The sequence below is a fragment of the Monomorium pharaonis genome, chromosome 9 (genome assembly GCF_013373865.1).
Source record: "Monomorium pharaonis isolate MP-MQ-018 chromosome 9, ASM1337386v2, whole genome shotgun sequence".
In the NCBI taxonomy this organism is placed as follows: Eukaryota; Metazoa; Arthropoda; class Insecta; order Hymenoptera; family Formicidae; genus Monomorium; species Monomorium pharaonis.
In genome coordinates this window covers 1,676,376-1,698,410 of record NC_050475.1, presented here as the reverse complement: position 1 = coordinate 1,698,410, position 22,035 = coordinate 1,676,376, and the positions used below count along the sequence as shown (strand labels likewise).

The 22,035-nt window shown below is 32.2% G+C and overlaps 4 protein-coding genes and 1 long non-coding RNA gene across 11 annotated transcripts; 3 read left to right on the top strand and 2 right to left on the bottom strand.

The window, feature by feature from the left end:
* The first annotated feature begins 69 nt into the window (after window positions 1-69).
* On the top strand, window positions 70-988 carry LOC105836745. Its single transcript, XM_012680994.3, has 3 exons — window positions 70-217; window positions 306-408; window positions 483-988. Exons 2-3 carry the CDS (start codon window positions 326-328, stop codon window positions 706-708), a joined length of 309 nt encoding a protein of 102 aa, XP_012536448.1. The 5' UTR covers window positions 70-217; window positions 306-325; the 3' UTR covers window positions 709-988.
* On the bottom strand, window positions 718-7,225 carry LOC105836739 (2-hydroxyacyl-CoA lyase 1). Of its 2 annotated transcripts, XM_012680988.3 has the most exons (12): window positions 7,088-7,225; window positions 4,419-4,560; window positions 4,080-4,164; window positions 3,243-3,424; window positions 2,995-3,171; window positions 2,678-2,919; window positions 2,227-2,412; window positions 2,078-2,153; window positions 1,603-1,840; window positions 1,405-1,512; window positions 1,196-1,319; window positions 718-1,131 (listed from the first exon to the last, which is right to left on the bottom strand). In XM_012680988.3, exons 1-12 carry the CDS (start codon window positions 7,130-7,132, stop codon window positions 1,036-1,038), a joined length of 1,701 nt encoding a protein of 566 aa, XP_012536442.1. In that variant the 5' UTR covers window positions 7,133-7,225; the 3' UTR covers window positions 718-1,035. The 2 variants fall into 2 exon arrangements, with proteins under 2 accessions (XP_012536442.1, XP_036147588.1); XM_036291695.1 differs by lacking the exons at window positions 4,419-4,560; window positions 7,088-7,225 and adding an exon at window positions 4,243-4,383.
* Window positions 4,571-14,291, top strand: LOC105836740 (uncharacterized transporter slc-17.2). 2 transcript variants are annotated; one of them, XM_036291696.1, is made up of 5 exons: window positions 4,571-5,548; window positions 11,346-12,177; window positions 12,250-12,569; window positions 12,764-13,008; window positions 13,663-14,291. In XM_036291696.1, exons 1-5 carry the CDS (start codon window positions 5,497-5,499, stop codon window positions 13,855-13,857), a joined length of 1,644 nt encoding a protein of 547 aa, XP_036147589.1. In that variant the 5' UTR covers window positions 4,571-5,496; the 3' UTR covers window positions 13,858-14,291. The 2 variants fall into 2 exon arrangements, with proteins under 2 accessions (XP_036147589.1, XP_012536443.1); XM_012680989.3 differs by lacking the exon at window positions 4,571-5,548 and adding an exon at window positions 7,356-9,670.
* A 221-nt stretch (window positions 14,292-14,512) lies between these two features.
* Window positions 14,513-18,465, bottom strand: LOC105836737 (arginyl-tRNA--protein transferase 1). 3 transcript variants are annotated; one of them, XM_036291700.1, is made up of 9 exons: window positions 18,052-18,465; window positions 17,765-17,891; window positions 17,536-17,666; window positions 17,043-17,455; window positions 16,478-16,639; window positions 15,961-16,116; window positions 15,541-15,713; window positions 15,185-15,446; window positions 14,513-14,997 (listed from the first exon to the last, which is right to left on the bottom strand). In XM_036291700.1, the coding sequence occupies exons 1-9, from the start codon at window positions 18,149-18,151 to the stop codon at window positions 14,833-14,835; spliced, it is 1,689 nt and encodes a 562-aa protein (XP_036147593.1). In that variant the 5' UTR covers window positions 18,152-18,465; the 3' UTR covers window positions 14,513-14,832. The 3 variants fall into 3 exon arrangements, with proteins under 3 accessions (XP_036147593.1, XP_036147592.1, XP_036147591.1); XM_036291699.1 differs by lacking the exon at window positions 16,478-16,639 and having other exon boundaries at window positions 18,052-18,462; XM_036291698.1 differs by lacking the exon at window positions 15,961-16,116 and having other exon boundaries at window positions 14,518-14,997; window positions 18,052-18,365.
* Window positions 18,466-18,817: 352 nt separating this feature from the next.
* Window positions 18,818-21,021, top strand: LOC118647232. Of its 3 annotated transcripts, none has more exons than XR_004964533.1 (5): window positions 18,818-18,832; window positions 18,907-19,004; window positions 19,154-19,376; window positions 19,457-19,576; window positions 20,657-21,021. It is a non-coding gene; the product is annotated as an uncharacterized LOC118647232 (long non-coding RNA). The 3 variants fall into 3 exon arrangements; XR_004964532.1 differs by having other exon boundaries at window positions 18,902-19,004; XR_004964534.1 differs by lacking the exons at window positions 18,818-18,832; window positions 18,907-19,004 and adding an exon at window positions 18,887-18,901.
* Window positions 21,022-22,035: the final 1,014 nt, after the last annotated feature.

The window sequence follows — 22,035 nt, the reverse complement described above, 5'->3', positions numbered from 1 at the left end:
ATTTTAAACCAACTCGATATAGCAAAATATCGAGGTATCGATAAGTAATGAAATCGATATTTCCTTGCGACACATTTTACAAATGGCGGCCTCCTGCCGCACGCGCGAATGAATGTAATAAAGTTAAAGGTTAGAGCAGTCAAAGCTGTTCGAAATTTACTTTTTGCCTTTTTTTTTAAATATTTAAAATTGTACAACACCGGTCAAAGACTCAAAGGTGAATTTTGTCGAATATACAATTAAAACGCACCCGGTTCGTAGTTGGTTTGCAATATAATGAATTAATGAATTAATACTGATTACAGGCGAATAACCTGTATAAACAATGGAATCTGACAGGGAGGAAATTGACATCAGCATAAATATACAAAGGACATTAACTTCCATCAATGACGTTTGTCTGAAAATGTAAAATTTTACTATTTTTATGACGTACGAAGATGTACGGCGACAATTAGATCGCCTTAATTTTGAACTTTCAGAAAGAAAGAATTACAAATGATCGACGAACTTGTGAAAGAAAACGGACACCTGCATACGGTGGTCAACACGGCGAATCAAATATTGTCCAAAAAAGTTCAAGAAATGGGAATGAACGTGGCAGAGGTTATCAGTGAGAGTGAGCGCAATGACAGGTTAGATGCAAATTTGCTGGGCCCAGTAACATCGACGATAGTTACAGAGGAATTGGACCAAATAGGTGTCTGAAACATATCATTTTCAAACATTTTTTATGTGTATTATACATTGTACATTTGTACACTCGATACCTGTTGTTCTTTGATAATTCAATATACATAATATATATTTTTATGAATCAACTTTATCGATTAATAGCTAAAAAAATTCCCTGAAGTGATAGATATTATGTATTATATAAAATAATTCTTATCTCTATGACTCGTATTTTACTTAAAAATATTATTTATAAAATCATATTAATTAAAGATCTATTAAAATAGTTTCTTCAAAAAAGAAACTAGAATTGCAGAATGGTGCTGTTATTGAGTGTTATACCACCTGTTGCACATAAACTTATAATTTTGATTCTGTTAGCCAGCTGAATTGTTGTTTCTTTCGATCTGCTTGTGGATCAATTACAATGTTTATTAAACTGGGACTATCTACCACCTAAAACATTTTATTATTTATGCTTTTTTTTTTTCATTTTTTAAAGAGCTAAAGCTGATTTTACCTTGAGAGATAACTTTAATGCTTGTTGAATGTCCTCCACAGTAGTACAAAAATGCCCTTTTTTGCCAAACATCTCCATCAGTTTCTCATAATGAGTTTCAGATGTTAAAGAAAATGGAGGTGTCCTGAAAGTGAAATTTTAATCGAGATAAAAGTATTTGAAGATGCAAAATAGAATATATTTAAAATATAATGTAAAAAAATGCATACACTTGAGTAGGGTCTCCAGATGCCTGTATCTGTTTGAAAGTTTCCTTATCAAAACCGCCATATATACCATTATTGTTTATGATTATAATAATAACCGGTAGTTTATAACTACGGAGAAAAGAAGTATTATTACATACTCAGAGTGCATAAATAAACGACTTTTCTCAACCGAGATTATTTCTCCTGAGATTACGTTACCGAAACATAGTTTCAATTTCCATGCCAGAAAATCCAAAGGCGCTGTCCCCTTCTACACAAATTACTCTCTTTTTCGGCGCATTATCTTTACAATAAAGGGCAGCTGCGATTGCAAATCCAAGCCCTACACCCATAGTGCCAAACGTTCCAGCATCTAGTCTGTGACGAGGTAGATTGTTCAAGAGAATAGTTCGTCCAATATCCATCGTATTAGCTCCCTCGGAACAAATAATGCAATCTATACATGTAAAAAATAGATATATTTTAAAAAATACATATAATATTAAGTACATGTAATTTTTTAACTGATATTTTAATTGGTACACAAGAAAAAAAATTTAATTACTGATTTTATTTTCTTATTAATTACTAATATAAAATAAAAGATACGCGATATTTTTTTCTATGAAAAACATTCTATAGAAATCTTTATAGAGAAGTATATATTGAAATGACATGTGAAAGATTTGCTTACCTTTTGGTATAATATCTTGAATATGCTTAAATACAGTATAATAATTCAGAGGCACACTGGTATCCATCGACATTCGCTATAAATACACAAAGAAAGTGTGCAAATTAGTCAGAAAGAAAATCTTTATTTCTTTATAATTAAGGACTTACATGAACTGCTTGCTTATTCTGTTCAGCTTTCGCCACGAGCTCCTTCCACCACGAATAATTTCGGTCAACACGCCATTTCCGACTTTTCAGTGTATTTGTCAGATATTCTGTTGCGGGTGCAATGTCGGATTGTATAGCGACAGCAGACGGTACGGAATTGTGCAATTCTTCGGCACACAAATCGATCTACAGAATTTTATATTTAATATAAAAATGCTGGCAATTATATACTATAATTCAGAATAATCTTGATCTTTTCGTACAATAGCCTTTAGATTAAAATACATTTTTAACATTGTCATGTAATTTTGTCAAAAATATTGAGTCTTTTAATTTAACTTCGATAAACGAAATGAAGATTGTGTGGAAATAAATTCTTGTTACTGTGTGCTCTTTAAAAAGTTTTGACGCATTTAATTTTAAAGGAATCATATCAAAGATCATCATCGACCTGTATGACTTTGACATCGCTTTGGAATCTTGGTGGCCGTCCAAAATGCAACATCCAATTTAATCTCGCACCCAGCAATAAAATGACATCGGAATGTAACAAGGCGTAGGTTCGCGCACTAGAAACACAACGCTCGTCCGTATCTGGTACAACACCCTTTCCCATTGGAGTTGGTAAAAAAGGTAAATCTGTTGAATAGATGAGTTCTCTCACCGGGTCTTCGGCTTGACCGTAAGCAGCTCCTGCGCATACAAAAGACACAATATTGGAAAAAGAGAAAGAAAAAAAATGAATAATTTTCCATGAATGGCGTTTACCTTTGCCAATTATCACTAAAGGCTTCTTTGCCTTTATCAATAAATTCGCTGCCTGCTGAATTAATTTCGCATCAGGATATAACAGTGGTGGTTGTGAACAGGGTAAAATCTTTGCAATTTTACTTTCGTTCACGTTTTGGGTCAATAATGTAGCGGGTAAGTCGAGATAAACAGCGCCTGCAAATAACAATATAAAAAATATAAGACTAAAAAAATTTATTATATAACTATCTAAGAGAACTTCTTACCTGGTCTACCATAAGTAGCGAGTCGTACAGCCTTTTCGACATGCAGCGGTATGAGCATAGGTGATGCCGGCCTTGCCGCGTATTTGCAGTACGGTCTACTTGCCTCGACCTGTGGCCACTCCTGAAATCCGCCAATACCCTCGTGATCCTCAGGACAAGATCCTCCTAGTACAAGCACGGGCCTGCCGAAACAGGTTCGATTAGAACACTGACTTCGAACGTGCATCTATAGTTATTTTCTAACGCAGTAGAAAATTTAAATTATAAATTTTAGTTACGAAGCGAGGTCAAATAAATGATTTCATATAATTTATAGACAGTAAAAAATACATTGCATGGCTGAGTCCGATGTTATTGCAAAGGAAAAATCCACCGACTATTATGACTATGTAATTGTCTTGATGCATCGCTATGATTTTCAGTGTAATGAGATCGTAATCACAAGTCGGACGACAGTTGGATGAACAATTTCCACGATTTTCTAGGAATAAACAAATTTGCCACACGTGTCGACCTTTCCGCAAAATACGAAAAATAATTAATTCTACCTATTTCCATTCCATCGAAATTTTATTATATATTATGTATACCTTCAAGTTCTTATACGAGTGCTGATATTCCATACTTCGTGTTTTTTTTATTTTATCTTACGGTTATCGCTAATAACATATTCTTGTGTAGTATGAACAAACTATTAAGATAGTAGGAATCGCCTAACAGTGCCCGCCGACAGTTTACTTGCGTATTTACCGTACTGGTCATTCTCACAATTATTGCTAATAATGTACTTCGTTTAATATAACTTCAGCAAGCTATTAAGATAACAGAAATCCTCACCAACAATTTACTTGCGCATTTGCCATACCGCCAATGACATGCAGCAATCCTGGACCAGAGACACATAACACCACCGCAGGTTTTCCTGGATAAAAAGATTTGATATAAATGTTGTTTTAGTTTATTTAATTTTCTTTATTTAATTTCTTATTATTTTAATTACTTGACACACTTATTTTGTTAAATAGCGATTATGCTTATTTAGTCGAACAACAATTCTAGTATCTTGCAATGGTTTTCTGCGACAAAACATTTTTATCACAAAAAATATTCGTTTTTTATCACATTTACAACTACACATATTAACGTACAATCCATATAAAAAAAACTTCTACTTACTCGTTAGATATCCGTAAGCTTGTGCAGCGTAACAAGCGGCTTGCTCGTTTCTAAAACCTAAATACTGCATACCGACGGATTGCATAGTTAGAGCCAAATCAATCACAGGATGCCCCATGATGCCGAAGACATAAGTCAAGCCCTGTTCGCAATGCATAGTATAACAAAAAAATATCCCGGAATAATGATATAACAAATGTATAATTAAAAACATAAAACACACATAAATCTTCCATTTTTACATACTTCCTGTATTTAAAAACGCATTAACAGGATTAATTTAAAAAATTGAATTTTGCTTTAAAAGAAAATTTAAGTTTGAGCTCTTTTGCCACATATTAGTTATAAAAAAAAGATGAGACATGACATGCGATAAATTAAATACTACGTACAATTTTATTTTTTAGTTTCCTCTTACATATAATAATTATAAACTTGTCGAATATATGGCAAAGCTGTTGAAAATTGTCATAATTGAAAAATGTACTATTACTTCAAGAATTATATTTTACACATTTACATGACCAATGTCTCAGTTTGCTGCATATTTTACAAGTTGGGATTGCAAAATTATTATGAGAGTATTATAAAGTGTAAAACTGGCTTATTTTGGGGATTTTTTTAATTGCCGCATATTCTTCCATACGTTTACATATCTACTTGGATATATTTAACATCTAAAAATTTCGGCTTGGCTAAATGTTTTAGTTTAGCTTTTATATAGTATCAATTTACTTAAATTTACGCAAGTAGACAAGAACACACCTTTATGGGAAAATTAAAAAATAAAACTGTATGAATAGCACTTGATTTATTGTATATCAATCTCTATTCTCATTTAATTACTGTAATCTCTTCTTCTCTTTTATCTTCTTGTTTTCTCTAAAAAGACAGAACGAAGAATTAAAGGGTATATAAAGGGTATATAAACGTGTATTTATCAGGAAATTGATAATATATGGCCCCGATGAACTCGTATGTGGGATTGGAAATGAGACGCAGACTCCGCATTTGTTGTAGCCTCGGTAGTTCGATTTAACTTTCGACAATCTGTATTCAGTAAACAGTGATTTTCAACATGCATCAAGAACGCGACGAGCGTATGCCATTAATTGCACCGCCAAGAAAGAGTAAGTGTTAATTATATAATCGCGATAACAGCCGAACAGCATTCGGATTGCATAAACGAATTTGATGTGTGATAAGCGCGAATATATCGCAAAATTACTTATATGCACGGAATCGAAGTTGTAAATAATTTATAAAATTGGTCTTATCCTCGACTTACTCCGACATCCGCTGTCAACGATTGTTACATCAATCGTATCATCATTTCGACTTTTCGAGCGTATCGAATCTGTTTGTGTAAGAAATATAAACTAGTGTTCGCTCACTATATATATATATATATATATATATATATATATATATATATATATATATATATATATATACATACATCTGTAGCTTGAGAACGTTACACAAAGTGCTAATAGTTGCTTCTATATTATTATGTTTAATTATTATTATGTTCTGATTCATCTTTATTATAAATACTATCCTGCATTTACACCACAAACGAAACAATACAATTCAAAATATCACATGATAAAATAAATAATAAAAATTTATGTATTAATAATTATAATAAGTAATAATAAAAATAATAATTCAAGACGTAAGAAAAAAGGATGTTATGAAAAGATCTTTTTGCTATGCTTGGAAAAAGTAAGCTAGATATTATTTCTTATAGTGAGATGAGCAATCTGATGGTACTAATAGAGTTAAAATTACGTTGTATATGATGAGAATATATTTAAAAAATTGAGTTTAAATTGAGGAAATGCATGGCATATCGCTGTTATTCACAAGACAGCTTGCTATACTATACATATTTTGTTGATACATAGTGTGACTGGATGATACATCATGTCTTAACATTAAAAGTATATATCTTATGAATATACATAATAGCGAAAATATCAATAGATAATTTTTACCGTGCGCTTGCACGTCAGTTCACTGAGCGCGGAAAACCGCTTCAAACACGTGCAAAGGCACAATGGCGTTTAATACTTTTGCTAATAAATATAATACTTTTATATTTATTGTTTCACATTTTTTATAAAATATGATGTTATTTCATATCATATTATTTCGTTATATATATAATGCAGCGAATGATTGCGTCACGCGAGATTTTTTATGTATTTTCATGTGATGTAATTTCAACCATCAAATTTCACGTCTCAAAAATTAGAAGAAATAACTTTTCGTAACACCTCTTTTATTTCATAGGGCACTATTCTTCATTAACAAGGCATAAAAATTGAATAAAAATAAACAATTAAAAGATGGTTTGGAAAATTGTTGGAAAATCAATCTCAATCCTCGCTGTAGAAAAAGGCAAGATCATGATAAACAAAAGCGTAAATTCAATCACGTGAGCATTGGTGATCATAACCTTTAAATCAAATCGCAACTATTTTCTGCGCGACGATATTCAAATCGAGATCCAAGATTCTTAAAATTAAGCCTGCGAGAGGAAATTTCTGTCTTATACGGAATTTTTTTAAGAAATGCCAGAGAGTCCGAGATCAAGGATATGTTCAGAAGTTTATTATTAAATAGACGCTGATTCATCGTGCGGAAAGAAATACAGGCCGTACCTGCTCCTTCAGGGCCTCCGCTAAGATTTGATTTCCGTTCTTCATCCTGGCACGCTCGTGTTCGTATCCTTGACACACGCGAGATTAAATCAAGGAATACACGTTCGGCAGATACACAAAATATGAACTTTCGCAGCGCGTTGTTCACAAACCGCAAGACTAATCGACCATTGTACCCGCTGTGTGTCCGTAATGACTGTCAAGTTGTAATGATTGTTAAGTGTAAGACTGATACGCGCTGATATCAGTATCGTATTCAAGGCCATCGAATCCTGAAAAAAAAGAATTTATGAATTATTTCATGAGTTTTTTTCGTTATTTCAAGAAATATGTATAAAAAAATAGCAATATATAAAAACATATTAATCATTATGACTTTAAATTACTATTCAAATTTCTATCTTATGCATCGACATTAATTTTTAAGTTATGATAATGAAATCTGATATCAAGAGTTATCTAATATTAGAATAAAGTATATTGTACTTAAGATGTGTGTAAACAAAAAATCCCCTAAATAATCCGTAAAATAAAGAAATTTATGAAATCCGTATATGTATATTGATCAAAAAATTTAGTTCTTTCTAGCTTAATCTACTTAAATGTAAAAGCCAAAATTTTGACTTTTGCATTTAAGTAGATTAGGCTATAAAGAAACAATGGATCTTTTTTTATGGAATACTTCGGCAACTAGCATATGATAATAAATTGCAAATCGACGAAAGTTATGTTGGTCAACGGTAGAAAACCAGTAGAAAACGAAATCGGAAATAGCTCGCAACACGAATATTATTATCACGAAAATAACAAGAAATGAAACGATATCATAATAGGTTGCAGTATCTCCCAGAAAAGTTTAATATATAATATATAATTAAAATAACTCACTCTGATAATAATATACTCTAAAAAAATTTATTTCCATTTCTATCTGTAATCTAACGTTGAATAGAAGAAAACAGAGAAAAAATTAATACAAAAAATCCTATAAAAATTTTTTCATTCTTTTAAATTCTGTTTTTTATTCGTTTTTTCAAGCACAGATACATACAGTTATTTTAGAATCTATGTTAAACCAAGTAAATATCGATCAAATACTATCGTATCTAAATGTATAAACTAAATCAGATAACTTTGAATTGATTATGTACATGTATGTATTAAATCTATAAATAAAAATTATTTTAAATAAAATCTATAAATTTATTTTTCTTTTTTATGGCTACATTTTTATGATAAAAAATAAAAAAAATTTATTACCATTGCACTTTGCAAACAATATATATTAAATTACAATAATCAATATAGAATTTTTTTTTTAAATACTTTTTGAAAAAACTAGCCTTACATCAAACCACTTAGTTGATGGATTAATTGATTTATAATAAATATGCCTTTTTCCAACCCAAAATTTTCTTCTATCTTAAAACTTTTATCATGAAAGAACAACAGAATTTCCCACAAAAATCTCCATCTGTAATTTACCTGAAGCCAAAAACAATTAATATATAATACAAATTTTAGGACATTTTCGTTAAAAAGGTTATTAGCTCGTTAAGTATTATTATACGTATATATATGCCAGAAAGATAAAATAAAAGATAAAATAAAAGTTCATGAACTCTATTTATATGTTAATAAAATTTTTCAAGCAGAAACAAGATATTTCTATTCTATCGTTTTAGGATATAATGTTTAAGTAAAATTTGAAATTTTATATACATATACTACATGTAAAGTATGTACGTACAATAGAATGCACGTAAATTTGCAATCTGTCATCCTTGCAGATAAAAGCTTAATGTTGCACGCACGATTTGTTTGCATAATGGATCGATAACACTAAAACATGTTATATATTGTTCAGACTTATACATAGAATGTTTTTTGTCCTCAAACGGTTATTTTTGCTATTGTAACAAGAGCACAATTTAAGAAACTTGATATTATGTATTTGTGCAGAGAAACTCTATAACAATTTCTATTTTTTGTCATATTATTAATAGTTTTATATTATTTTATTTTATTATTTTGCTCTCCCTCAACACATATACCCTCATAATGCAACGAATATCAAGGTTCCACATTTACTAAACAATCTTGAAGGCACTTTAACTTTCCATGATACATGCAAATTTAATTTTAAGAATGTTACATCTGATAGTCTGAATCTTCATATTATAAAAAGAGAATTCAATATCAAAGTTACTATTGTTTGTTCTATAAAATAAATCTTCTGAAAAAATTCTTGTTAAAGAAAGATTTGTAAATCTTAATTAAATTTTTTGAATATAAAATTTTAGTTTCTCCCACTTCTCTCCAAACCTTTTCGTATAAGAGTGAGTTTTCTTGCTACCCGCGTGGGGGTATAAATAAACTGGCTCTGTGTTCAATGACAATTTTACGGAGTTAGACGACGAACGACACTCAAATGGATGACCGATGTGCGAGCATTTCAAAAAACCGTTGAGAACGTTACGTGTTTTGTGAGGAAGAATTCTCTTTGAATCTATCAATTCCCGAATTAAAACTGCAATATGAAGCTTCAACAATTTCAGTTAAGGCTCTATCGATTATTATCACGTGAGTCAAATTTTTTCCTATAGAACTTTTACATTGTCTACATTGGTCTACATTAAAAAGTTTTAGAATTTAAAAATTTAGCATTAATTTTCATTGCAAACTCTAAACTGACACTTAGAAATTTTAACAATCGTTTAAATCTCAAGCATTTTTACTATCCCATAAATTAAATTTAAAGATACATAAAAGTTTTACATAAGAAATCATGGAATTGACCTAACTTTATTTTTCTTATTATACTTATCTGTGTTCATTTTGTTATAATTTATAATTTACTCATTTTTCTCGAATTTTGTAATTTCTTTCACATATGCATAAGTTTTATTAAACCACTCGTTCTCCGCCAAAGTTGACGAATTTTGTAGATAATATTCGCATATATTATTATTAATATTATTATTTATTATAAAGTATAATAATAAAAAATAATAATCTTTATTGCTATGTACAAAATAAGCCTCATAGTTATAAAAGATGTAAAAAAAAAATGTATCGCAATTAGTGAAACGTCAACAAGGCTGTCATAACAATGCCTCTCAATAACAAAAAGAAATATAATTAAACATGCGTGTGATAACGGTTTTCGAAAGTCTACACCGAAGTTTAAACCGATCTTTCAACGCTTACCTAGACACTTAATATTATTGCACAATATTGTTAATCATCAATATATTAAGTTTGTTTACAATTGTCTAGAAGAATATCATACAATATTACGGTTTCGATAAATTGAACACATCGACAGAACGCAAATAATTAGATTTACGATGGATGTAAAAAAAAACTGATGCGAATCTAGTTGGCATAGTAATGCAACACAATTCTGTCAATCGGTTGCGAATTTTTCCGTTCTTCCGAACTAGTTTTTAAATGCAGGCATTACGCGAAAACGTGCTCTCGATTCGTACTCCAACGATTTTCTGGAAACTTTTACGTAAGTACGGATCGTTCGATAGAAGTAAGCAAAACATTAAGAGAGATATAGATCAATTGTTAATAGATTAAAGCAGGTTATACTCTATTTTTCTCTTGCTTTCTTTTTAAGATAGCATTCCAAAAGAAACTTTAATGTGTTTTTAACTTGAAATGTATTAATATAAGAAAACTTTATAAAACACACTAAGAAAAAAACAATATTTTTATTTTGATAATATTTACCTCTGTCTGTAAACATAGATTCAAAGTGGTCTTATTTCAAAAATCATCGATTTCTATATATCCTACGAAGCTGGAACAAGTAATATTAATATCGTTAGAAACATATCCTTCTTTCAGTTTGTTATCCAATTTTTTGATAGTTGGAAAATATTGCAAACAAAAATTCTTTTATAATCAAAAGTTTTTAATTTTAAATATCTTAATTTAAAATTAAAAACTTTTGATTATAAAAGAATTTTTGTTTTAAATGCATTTCTCATTAAGAGTTGTCAATCATTTAAAATTAATGTTTAATAATAAATTAAAATACTTACATTTTTGGCATTTTTATTATTCAAATCGATACCAAATAATTTGTTAAAAACTTATGAATAAAGGATTGCTAAATTAGCTTCAGGTGTTTTTCTATAAAATATTTCAATCGTATTCAAATCGTTAATTGATTTCAATGATCAAAGAACGTTCGCTGAGCAATAATTTGCCAAAGATGGTCACTAGAAATTCATTTTTTTCGCAGGATGGATTCCGATGCGTATTTGGATATGCGTGATGATGTTTACCGCTTGCTGGACCAGCTACGCTTGTCGGTTACAAATGCCTATCCTGGTGGTGCCTATGATCGAGGAGGATCCGATAAATGTCACGAACGGCCGTGCATGCGTCTTCGATGAATCTCGACGACGTCGCGATGTTGTTGTCAATCCACTCGATCCTGCCAGTTACCTGGACAAATACGTTATGGATCTCGTTCAAGAGGAACGAGATAGGAAATTGCTTCAACGTCGCGCAGCGCAGCCAGTTATAACACGACCACCAGATGCACCTTTGGAGCTTTTTAGTGGCTTGCCATTCGACTGGTCTCCGGTAATGCGAGGCCAATTACTGGCTAGCTACAGCTACGGTGTCGTACCCGGCAATTTTATCGGTGGCTGGTTGTCGTTAAGATATGGACCACGCCGGGCGATTCTCTGGACGTCGCTCTTGGCTGCAATAATCTCACTAATCAGCCCGATCCTGGCACAGTGCCACTGGGGCGTGCTGCTGTTTTCCAGGATCGTCATCGGCGTCACTGGTGGTGTTACTTTTCCTGCGTGTCATACTATGGTAGCAAAGTGGGCGCCACCGAATGAACGGGCGCGCATGATCTGGTCTTTGCTGGGTGGCACATTTGGCACGATACTGACATATCCGATGATAGCCGGAATCGCAGAATCCGTCAACTGGGAATCCGGTTGGTACATACCATCCTTGTTAATGCTAGTGTGGATCTGCGTGTGGGCACTAGTTGCCTACGACTCACCCATGGAACATCCGGGCATCACTGCCGAAGAAAAGGACTACATTTTAACGTAAGTTTAACGAAATTTACCCATTCGTCTTTTGCAAATCAATTTAACGATTAATAAATGTAATTCTTATAGCGCTCAAGCGGGATCGGTGCGCCCTGAAAAACCCCGGTGGAAACAAACCCCAATACTACAAATATTAACGTCAGTGCCATTTATCAGTTTGGTGATATGCCACTTCGGGAATCTCTTCTTGTTGTTCTTCTATCAAAACTCGCTCATGCTGTATTTGACTAAAGCGCTAGGATTCGAATTGACAAAGGGTGGCGCGGCGGCCGGTGCACCGTGGGGCGCCAGGATGCTTTTCGGATTCTTCTTCAGTTGGGCGGGTGATACCATCAAGAGGAGACAGATCATCAACGTCACCCTCCTGCGTAAACTCGCGATGATATTCTGTAAGCATACCGCACGAAACAGCGTCAATTGTCAAATTCTATTTTATTCGAGCATAAGTCACACGAGTCTTTTCAATTGTTCCAATAGTCGGATTAATTATATCCGAATTATTAACATTCATATCCCATAAATACTTGGATCAAATCTAATATATTGAATCAACATTTCAGTAATTGAAAATTTATTTTTTTAGCGCATTTTATACCGGGCGTCTTCTTGATATTGGTCGGTTACGTTGGATGCAATTTTATACTCGCAAACGTCTTTCTATTCCTGGCACTAGGCTTCAACGGCGCTGCCCTTATCTCCAATCTGTCGAACAATCAGGATCTCGCGCCAAACTTTGCTGGCTTTCTTTACGGTATTATGAATACAGTCGGTAGCACTTCTGGCATGATTATCCCGCCAATAGTCGAAGAAATAGCCGGAAAACACGGAGTAAGTCTGCTACAAATAAATTATTTTAATTAAAAAATATATTTCCTCTTGAAATTAAATGTAGGTCATTATTACTCATGATCAATTACTTAAATTCATGCACCTTTCAAATTATCACTTGTCAAATGCTTTTCTTTTTAATTATCTTTTTAATTATCTAATGATTTAAAATATATTATTATTCGTTGTAGTTATAATATTACTTTTGTTAACTGTTCACCTACAGTATTACAGTACAATTCATATGCTCGTGCTGTTAATCGTGATTGTTAAGATCTTCAACATTTCCAAGTTGTCATTTCTTGTTTGTGTGACGTTACATAACGCTAATATGACATCGGTCAAGCGCAAGTGGCTCTCTTATTTGCACCTGAAATCCTCCGTTAACATCATTTTAACAACAACAATCTTGATTGTCGCTTGAGCCTTAATAGGATAATTCTCCAAATTCAAGGGGAAGAGGGACAGCGCATGTTGCGATGTTACGCAAGCGGAAATCATGCTTGGCCGCGGATCGGAAAGTCCCCAAGAGAATTGCCTCCTCGCTTTGATCTTTCTTATATATTCTTCAGTCCGCTCGCCTTCCTCTAATTAAATGTCCTGCTTATTTTTCTTTTTTATACAAAGATTTTAATCACACTTTTTCCTTTGAAGAATCCGATCGAAAGGTGGCAAATACTCTTCTGGATCGGCGCTGCAGTGTGCATTGGGAGTATGGTTGTATTTATGTTCGGAGGTAGCGGTAATATACAGAAATGGAACGAACTTCGACCTCTTGAGGAACCAAAAGAAAACGTGGAGGCTGGGACAACTAGGTTGGAGCCCATCGAAAAAATTCCGCGAACTTAATTAAAAGTTTTAAAGAATCTTCACAATGACACGTCGTGAATATGATACGAGAAAAAAATTTAATTATTGACAATAAATGTTCCTAAATGCAAGAATGTTGGAAACATTTTTAAAAAAAGACTGAAAAATTAGAACTTTTTGAAAAGGATTCGAAAAATGAAAATTATGTGAAGAGGCAAGACTTAAAAAAAATATTTGAGACACTAAGCTGTTAAAAGACTGTCCCAAATAAAAATATTTGAGAGATGATTAAGATCGAAGCATTTTAAAGAATGAGTACGATTTAATTATATCGCATATTATTCCTTTGCATGATTTCATGTTCGTTATTTATCTACTTTTGCATTTGACTATGTTTCGTTAAACTTCTTTATACATATATTTATTATATTATGATCATTGTATAGTTGAATAAAGAATTATTATTCCTTTTATTTCATTTTACTTTCATAATTAACTGCATATAACAGGCATTCTGAAACCACTAAATCGAAACACCATATATATACAAAAATGATATCAAAATAACAATGTAATAACAAATATATTAACTTTTACCTGAACCTTTTAGATTTTTATATAATTTTATGATCCGCTTAAACACCATGTCAAGGAAAAAAGGAGTAGCATAAGGATCTGTGAAAAAAAAATTAAATTAAATTATGCTCAAAATAATGATTATTATGAAACTAAATTAATTTCTAAATGTTTCTCAACAAAATCGTCCATGAACGGTGAAAAGTAATGCACATAATTTATTACGCGCATTTTACATTATCTAATTATAATATTTAATCGCTTACATCACAGATTATTATTCAACACGCAATCTTCTAAAAATAACAAATTCGATTCATTTTTTATACAAATTTTAGCCGGTAATTAATTTCTGAAAGTCAGTATCCTATCGAAGTATCCTTCCATATGATGATCCTTAAAATATAATGCTATTCATCGATTTTACATATAAAGTAATTATTCTCTATAGATAGAGCGATAGAGCAGCATTCTTCGCGCGCAAGGCATTCCAACGAATTTGGCATATTCCTCTATTTCGCGTTTTTCCTCACACTTATACGTTTTTCGCTGCATTATGTATTTCTTATACGGCATAGCAATATTTTTATACAGTATCAATATCTAAAGAAAGAGAAAGAGAAAAAATGTTTCAGTGGAAAAATCAAAACTTTATCACTATAATAAAACTTAATAAATTTTAGAATTTAAATTTTGTTTGACCAAATATCAAAAATTATAAATAAATAATCACTTTTACGATTAAAAGCGTAACAATCATAATTTTGTAAAATTATCTCGAAAAATTTACCTCTTCAACGTTGACTACACCATGTTCATCGATGGCATTAATCTCATCGTTCAGGCGACTGTACTTTTTATTGTTTAGTTTGACTAGACAAGGTTCGATATCGCACCATACATATGTCTCTGGGCATAGAAGCTTCGACGGTTGCATTCTAGCTTTGTACCGCATCTTCGGACACGAGTGAATATAAAAGCCCATATAATAATATTTTAGATTACTCGCGATCTTGTTAAGCTGTCTCGTTAGATAAACCTCTCGAAGAGAACTAGAAACAACACATATTTATTAAGAATTGTAGCTAATCTACAAATTTCTATGAATTTCTGTGAATATAAAAATAAACTTTAAGGGCGACAAACCTAAAAGTTCCGAGAGAAAGTTGATTATATTCCGGGTCGTAAAAAAAGTACACGCTCGAGATACACGACGGTAGAATATCTATCACTCCAACTGCTATCAATTCGTTATCCAACCAATATTGTTCATGGAAAGAGCCGTATCCATGAGGTGGTCCATTTTCGGGTATCCATTCCTTTAAAATATTATATTACTTTAGGTTCCTACTTTGCTTTATCTTTAACGACTACTACAGATTAATGGTTAAAATTCTAAATAATCCAATTTAAAGATACTGTAAACTTTGCGCTTTCGTAAAGCATAAGATTTGTGTAAGAATGCATAAATATTTCTTTATTTATTTTAATGCAAATAAGAAGGAAGATATTCTCTAAAGTTATTGTATTACTCATAAACATAAAGAGATTAGACACAAAGTGTACCTGCAAAGGACTCCTTACAAGAAAGTTGACAAATGAACTTTGATTGCATTGATCCGGAGTATCGCCGTGAATCGCCATTTGATACTTTTGATAAAGTTTCGCGCTCGTTTCAAGAGTGGTCAGGAACTCGTCAGACATCACTCTTACCAATTTCGTCTAAATTTTGTTTAAATTTACAAATTTAAAATGTGTAACGTTTAGTCAATAAATAAAGTGACCTCTGATATGGCAATTATTATTGTCATCCAAGCAATGATAACACAATCATGAGTTTTCTATTTGATAAAAAAGCGAGGTCCACTTTGCTCCAATCATAACATAGCTGTCTCTATATAATTGTGAGATTGCTAATAGGATTTCTTATCAATGTATCCTGTAGGACTGTATTTTAAATAGAATTAATGAAATATAGTTACAGGAAAACCTAAAAAAGATTAAATCGAAAGCGCATAGCTTCTATGTTATAACTTTCTATATTTATCGCATAGCTTGTCTAAAATTTAAATCTAGAAATTACCTGCAGAGGAGATTTTACAAGAAATCTTGTGTATTTTTGCTCTGTGAGTTTCTCAAATGACACACCGTGTACCATGTTCTGATACTTTTTATAAAGCTCATAAGATTCTTTCGAAGTCTTTAAGTATTCGGAGCTCATTGGGGCAGTTCGAACCAGTCTCAACTTACAAAAATAAATAACTTAACACCAATCTCTATTCGGATGAAGAAGAAAATAACTATTGTAATAAGATACGCGTAAACTCATTACGATTAGTTTATAATCGAGTAAAATAAAAAAAGAAAAATGATATGATTCAATTTCGTGGTTGCAATGTAATTAAACATGTGACACATCAAACCTTTAATATAGAGCCAGCTTAATAATAGCATTATTCAACAAATATTTACAATTATTATTAAATTTTCAACTTATTTTACTACCTATTTTTAATATGATAAAAATTGGAGAAAAGAGGACCATATTAAAAACATACAATAAATAAAAAAAACACCCACTTCATAATAAGAATTAGAAAACATCTAATAAATACTGATTTGGAAGTTCAATGTTGATATTGTATTACCTCTAACTTCTTTACTCCAGTGTATACTTCCTCAAACAATTCTTCCATTTCCTTCTTAATGTAATTTTGTTTCTTTTCTTTCATAATAAGCTCGATTTCACTCTGTGATTTACCTTGAGCCAGCAACTTATTTTTCTTACGTTCTATACGTAATAATTTGGCCTTCTTGCAAGGTACCACATCGGTGATCTCACTTCTAACGTGCAAAGTATTCTTGCTGTTGGAATTTGTTAACTGCACTTGATCGCTACTCAATGCAGAAGTCAAATTTTTCTGAGTTTCCGTTTTTACTGAATTAATGGACAATCTTCCACCGACTTCATCATCGAAAGACGAAACATCAATCTGAGATTTATCTTTCTGCACTTTTGTTAAATGCTTAGGATAGTTTAATGCCTCTTCATTGCTTATATCTATAAATATTATAGAGCTGGTGAATTATATATCTCACATAAATTATTATAAACGTAGATCAAAATTCTAAAAATTTTACCTATATTATCTTGTTGATCTTCATTTGTACCTCCAGAACTATCATTCGTCAATTCATTTTTCAAAAATTTAGTCATGCGTTTTAGAATTTTTTTCTGAGACTTTGATATCCTAAAATTTAGCACTTCACATCTAAAATGATTATTCATGTTGTTAATGTGTCACTTTAATTACTCTCACTCAAAGTGCAAAATCATTTCTCTCTAAAACTTGGGAGTCGATAATATTACCTAATGGTATACTGAGGACAGCAGGTCTGATTCATCGTGGGTTTATAACAATAGCAGCCGCTCCGTCTCCAACCCCTATCTATCAAACTTTGATAGTCTTGTACTGTCAACGTGTGCGCCCACATGCCTGCGTATGAAAAATAACGATTTGCGTCAGACTCAAACTTAGTCAGAATTTCAGCTCGCTTCTCAACAATTTTTTACGAGATAACGTGGCCAGTTTCAGAACGACGTGAAAATATCCGAGACTCTCTCGGCGATTGGGAGAACAGTATTTTCGTGCTCACCGTGACTGAAATTCGTGGTAGAGTTCTTGCAATAGCCACACCGATAGCCCTCGTGTTCTGCGTAATATTCCACGATACTGTACGCCTGTCTGCTGGCCATCCCGACGACGTTCCTCGTTCGTTACTCACTGTTTGTGCGGATTGTGCCAGGCGAACACCGCAAACGCGCAAGACTCGCTTACTTCGCCTGAAGTTGGGCACTTCCGGATCGAACAGTGTCGTTACTCATGCATCGCAATTTTCTTCTTCTTCTAGTCCAATGGATTTCTGTCCCAATTGGGACACAGTACCACGCTTTAAATCGCAATTGTCTATTAAAATTTAAAGCTCATTTCTCGGTTTGTCGATTTAAATGATTTAACAGAGAGAAAAGCTGAGAGCGGTCATCGCGTCGTTTTATGTGTTTTCATCTATCAGCGCCTCTATGTGCATAAAATGTGCACATTGAACTATGTAGGCTGCGTTCCGATATTTACTGTCAGTACTGAAAATCTATGACGTATAGAAAAAACCCAAAAAGTCATGCACATTACCTACGGGATTCGTGAATATTTGACTACATAGTTCAATGTGCACTTTTTGTGCACATAGGGTGCGTTCGGGGAGACGCTACCAGCATCAGTCCGTCTTCATTACTCATTAAAAGTAGAACAAGGATAAACTGATATTGGTAGCGCTAATAGCGTCTCCCCGAACACACCCATAGAAGCGTTGATGGATGGAAACATCTAGGGCCACCTAGGACCGGTTGTTTTAACTTCTTAGTAAACTTACCTACCAAGTAAGCACGTGTCTATCTTCATTTCTTTTCTTAAATATAAATAAAGACAAACATATATTTATCTGATAGGTAAGTTTACCAAGAAATTGGAACAACCGACCCCTAACACGACGGGATGACCGCTCTCAGGTTCCTTTCTGGTATTTCACAAATTTATACGACGAAACTTGACGTATGTAATCGGTATATTATATAAATTAAAAAGTGTATATACCTGTGCTGTGTGCGTGTAATAGCACACACATACGCACACGCAATACACACACACGATGCGCCACGTAACACAACTAAATTATATGTAAATTGATTCTTCGATTTCAGAATCGAAGATGAGATCGAATCATTAGGCGATGATATCCCGAATTTACAGCCAATGAGTAATAAATTTCAAGATGAATCGTGTGACTGAGATGGTTTTCAATTCTCGCAGTTATTGCAATACAAAACTGAACTCGATATAACTGAATGGTTGATGATGACAACTGAAACGCAGAATAATACTCTGCAAGGACTCTGTTCTAAGATCGCGTTTGTTTTGCAAAAGGTAATTCTTCATCGTATTTTAATAATTACATATTCAGTTTTACACGCATAATATAATCAATATATACTGCCTCAAATTAGCAATATGTCTCTTGGACCTTGGCAATAGCTACATCATTTTATTGACGCCTGGTGGGCAATACTCGCAAAGCACTAGATTGTTGTGGCAGAGTTTAGATAACACTCTGAAGGATATGCAAGGTATACTTCTCGTAAACGTCTTTACTTAGTTCACAAAATTATTTCCACGAGACTCTTGAGATCGCTCAGATAGCACTCTCAATAGCACTCTCCAGACTTTATAATCAATCATTACATTGTCGCTAATCTTTATGCTGCTTTGGTAAATTAAATATTACTTTATTAGATACAAGTTATTATACAGCTGTGATCAAAATATTAGACATCTTAAATTTTTTTAAATATTTTTAACCGCAAAGGTACAAGGTTTTAACTACAAGGTTGAAGTACAAATACAGAAATTAAAATGTGAATTATTCTTTGTTTCAAGAACTCTTAAACTTATGTTGTAATGCTAGTAACCAATAAAAAATAATCAAGGTTGGAATGCAATACATTATTCGTTATTGTTACTTTTTTGTTGATAATATGATAATATTGTTACATTTTTATAGTAACAATTTAGCTGTTACTTTTATTGTTGTTTTAATTCTAGTTGGTAGTTTTTTAAATATTTGGTACTTTTTATTTTAAGCTGTATATTTTGATAGCCATTATTGTTTTTGATGAAAGTTTACTGTGGGTGTGTGTGTGTGTGTGTGTGTGTGTGTGTGTGTGTGTGTACACACACACACACACACATATGCACAATAAACTTTCATCAAAAACAATGATGGCTATCAAAATATGCAAGTATATAAAAAATAAAAATATTAATGTGAATTATAATAAAAATTAGAGAAGAATTATTAGATAAATTTAATATATATGAAAGAAAGCTTATATATATTATACAGTTTGGAGTTTTGAGTTTCAATATTAATTTTTAAATAATGTATTTTAAAATTAATATTTTACTTTAACATCACAAAAATATAAGATAAAGAATCATTACTTTCTAAATGATGGTATTAAATAATTTTTTACAAAAAATAACGATAATGTAATATAACGCATTATTTTTTTAAAGTAACATTTCTAATCTTGAAAATAAAAGAATTCCAGATAAATAAAAAATATTTTTACGTAATACTTTTGGGCCTTAACTGTATAATGAAACAGAGATTTAACTATTCGTATTAACTAGTATTTTTTTTACAGGGTGACTTCGACACTGCTACAAGTTTCTATAGATCGTCGTTTGAATTTGATGCAGATACAGATGCATATACTTGTGATATGAAATACGATAAATTTTATTGAATCGCTCTCTCATTAATTTATTGCGTAAATAACAGTGTAAATATATGTCTTTTAATCAATATGATTTTATTTTTGAATAATAGCAATTTTTCTAAATCATATTGTTTAAAATTATCGTATTTAGGTAAAACTAACCTACTTTAGATTTAAATTACACATTTTTTACTGTCAGAATGTTAAAGTTTTCTAAGTTTTGCATTGTAATTACAAGAGCAAAATGTATTGGATATTTGGTATTAGAAATATAAAATTTCAAAATATAAGCTTTTACTTTTCTTTACATTATGAAATTATTGCTCTATCTACGAGATCTATTCAGCATTAGAAAAATACGCCTTACCATTGGAATTAATTTCTTATTTCTTGTTTCAGTATTAAAAGATTCTAATATGCTATTGCAATTATTTTTATTTAAAGTGTTACGAATATGAATGAAAAATCAAGTATTTAATTAATCAATCAACTTGGTGATATTTTTCTTTTAAAATAGAGCAATATTTTATCTCGCATTACATTTATCACATAACATTTTGTTTCACATATACATGATATAAATTCAAATAATTGATTTGATAAAAATTCACTCACCGATTGCTGTCGCTGCTCCTGCTGTTGCTGCTGCTGCTGCTGCTGCTACTGCTACTGCTACTGCTACATTCCTTTTCTGGTTTTAATTCTGAAAATGTGATAAATATTATTCCTAAACTCAAACACAAAAGCAGGTAAAGAAATGTATCACTTGAAAAAATAGTATATTTACCGAGTCACTCCATGAATGCCGCTTTCTGCTGACATCATCCTGCTATTCTCGAACCGCACACTAATAACGATCGCCCGATACTTTATTCGGCACTCCCGATATTACGGATAATTTATCACACACGAGTAAAACGTAAACTACGCGCGAGAATTTCACTTGGCGCGACCGTTACATTTGAAAAAGTGAAAAGGACGGCTCGTCTGATTGGCGGCGAAAATCAACCTGGCACGAAAGTGGCGTGACGTCACGTAACTTCGTGGAAACGCAGGCCGAGGAAAACCGTTTGAATGAAAATTACGCGCCGACATACGACGAACGGAGACAAATTCACTTCGAGAATTTTCTATTTCGCACGACGACTAGTAGCACTTTAATTGGCACTCGCGATATTCTACCGAACGTATCTTTTTCACATTTTAGGCCGAAGGCAGAGAACGAGACGTAGGTGCCGCAGTCGTAGTCGTAGGAAAAACGTAAGTCGTACATGTAGTATACTATTCTAGACTCTAGAATAGTA